Source organism: Hibiscus syriacus, unplaced genomic scaffold (assembly GCF_006381635.1).
Source record: "Hibiscus syriacus cultivar Baekdansim isolate YM2019G1 unplaced genomic scaffold, ASM638163v2 tig00111220_pilon, whole genome shotgun sequence".
Classification (NCBI taxonomy): Eukaryota; Viridiplantae; Streptophyta; class Magnoliopsida; order Malvales; family Malvaceae; genus Hibiscus; species Hibiscus syriacus.
Window position 1 is genome coordinate 848,602 of NW_024063024.1, and position 2,459 is coordinate 851,060.

At 40.8% G+C, this 2,459-nt stretch overlaps 1 protein-coding gene across 1 annotated transcript; it reads right to left on the reverse strand.

The window, feature by feature from the left end:
• Positions 1-472: 472 nt before the first annotated feature.
• Positions 473-1,450, reverse strand: LOC120156497 (ricin-like). Its single transcript, XM_039167808.1, has 2 exons — positions 1,145-1,450; positions 473-928 (listed from the first exon to the last, which is right to left on the reverse strand). Exons 1-2 carry the CDS (start codon positions 1,448-1,450, stop codon positions 473-475), a joined length of 762 nt encoding a protein of 253 aa, XP_039023739.1.
• Between the last annotated feature and the right edge of the window lie 1,009 nt (positions 1,451-2,459).

Genomic DNA, 2,459 nt, shown 5'->3' on the forward strand with positions numbered 1-2,459 from the left:
CTGTAATATCCCAAAAAGACCAGGTGATATATACAAGTGAAGAGGAGGTTGCACTGCTGAAGATTCTAAAACTCCAAACAACCTCAACAGAACCCCAACCGCCTAACCAGATTCACACAATACAACCTAACCATCTGCACTTGGTGGCATACACAACATACGGTTAACATATAATTGGAATACAGGATCCAACATTTATTTTATTCAATATATAAACACACGCTAATATGCTTCAATGTTTATGGCTTCCCCTGAAACTAAATCTGGCCAAGTCGCTGTTTGTTGTAATCATTGTATCTTCCACATCCAGCACCTTTTGAGTTCCCACATGCAAAATGGTTCCATCATTTTGAAATCTCCATCTTTCTCCAATCCATCCATCGCACGTTTCTAGGTTGACTACCTGATCCACCAGCATTTGCATACTTGAGACACTCTTTTGATTCGATCCAGGTCTGATGGTCCCGTCTGGCTATATTGCCCATTGTTGTTCAGCATCCTTTGCTGAACATTTTTTCAGCCACCCTTGACTTCCACTTGCTTGCAAGCACTGTCCTTCATAACTGACAATGGTGGTTATCGGTGAGCTTGCATATCTGCTGGCATAAAAAACTTGCTTCGAAGCATTAGTAAGATAATCTAAAACTAGGATAGTCGTCCCTGAACTATCTTTATTTTCCGTCAAGACCAACCCGGATCTAGGATGTCTTATAGCTCCATCGTTATGGATTTCCCATTTGGTGGCATTGGGGACAGCCGCGTCACAATCGTAGATCATCACATAGCTTCCAGAGTTGTATCCATAAGTGACTAAGCATTTTCCGTTGGATCGAATTGTGTTATCCTCTGAACTCAATGTCCACAATTGATTGACTTTATTGTTTCCACATGGCCATAAGATAACTTGGTTTCCATCGCTGTACTTTTCCTGGTATACGTCGATACATAGACCATTTTGTCCAATGATGTACGACGTTGGAGCTATCACTGCGTCACAAGTTTCATCGTCCTCTTAGAGTTGGAGGCCGGTGGATCTCATAGCCATAGGAAAAGAAGAGGATGATATTGATGCTGGCATTTGCAAAAACTGCAGTTTAGATCTTCGGGGTTGGCATAGTTTTATTAATGCAACAATGAAACGCACGGATGCCACGGTGTCGAAAATCAGTGGGTCTCGAGGATCGAGTGCTAAACGGACATCATCTGGAAAGACTCCAAACGTTGCAGACTGGACGTTTGCGGAGATGGAACCCCAATTGGTTTGAAACTCCATCATTAAATCATCTGGAAATAACTGTCGATAACTTCCGTCAGGAAGAGGCTGTTCCATATCAACTATTTCTCCCTCGATGTATCTATATCGCGCAGGTTCCGAAATCATCTGGATACAAACTAAAAGGGCTCTTGCGATTGAGCGATCATGTGGAGGAGTAGGTTCGTTGTCGATCATGTTCTGAATATGATAGCGTAGCTCTCCAATTCCCTGGGGGATTAGACTTCTGCCATTAAAAATGTGACCTACTCCTGCAGCATTTTAACGTTCAGTAAATGGAAGTCCTTCCTTCAGTGTTTGGGAACACAACATTTCGCACAGCTTCGGAAACACTGGGAAGGAAGTGTGACCTCGTTCCGGTTCCTGGTCGATAACCCAAAACATACACATTGGTGACGTCCAAAGCTATTGTGACGTTTTTGTCCCTATCTAAGATCAGTTGCACCAAAACATACGACGGAGACTAGTTCTGGTATGATTCGGTGGGGGTAAGAACCGGAATTCACCGGTGTTTCCATATCGGACCAATTCAGTTCTGAGTTGTTCTATAAAAAACCTATAGGTACGCCCAGTGGCAGTCCTAAGATCGAATGTGACTGTCGGTGGTTGGGACATGGATATGGAACAACCCCATAACAGCGCCACTGCCAACACAACCCACACCTTCATTTGAGAACAATTGTTTTAATGGAAATGGAGAGTTTTGCAATGCTTTGATTTGGACGTGCTTCCAAGAGGAGGAGGAGGAGAAGGCCTTTTATAACAATTTTTGTTACTCATAATTCAACTTCTTCCTAGTCAAATCAAGATGGTTCCATCACTGATTAAATATCTTATCGTACACTCGTCTTGTAGTGCAGTGGCAACGGCATATTGGCAATGCATGCATTACTAGAATATACTTGCTCACTATGCTTCATAAAGTCAGATTAAGAGTTCAAACTGTATATTTATTAGTCTGAATATATTTTTGAAGACACGGTAATTTATAGTTTAACGGTGTTAATAGTTTTTACTTAAAAGAGAAGTGGTGGGGCATCAAAACAAAAGGTTGTTAGACACAGTAAGTGACAAACACGTGAAAGAATAAAATTTGATAAGATTTATTTTCTCTCAAAAAAAATATCTGAACTAAATACTTTCTTTTATGTTGAAATTTAAATGTTTTTTTTATTTTCAAATTGAT

Bases quoted from the DNA above. Each gene is read 5' to 3' on its own strand.
- LOC120156497 (XM_039167808.1), bottom strand. From the start codon at position 1,450: ATGATCGACAACGAACCTACTCCTCCACATGATCGCTCAATCGCAAGA. The intron at 929-1,144 runs GTGCGTTTCATT...GACGTATACCAG, and splicing joins TTTTCGACACCGTGGCATCC to GAAAAGTACAGCGATGGAAA.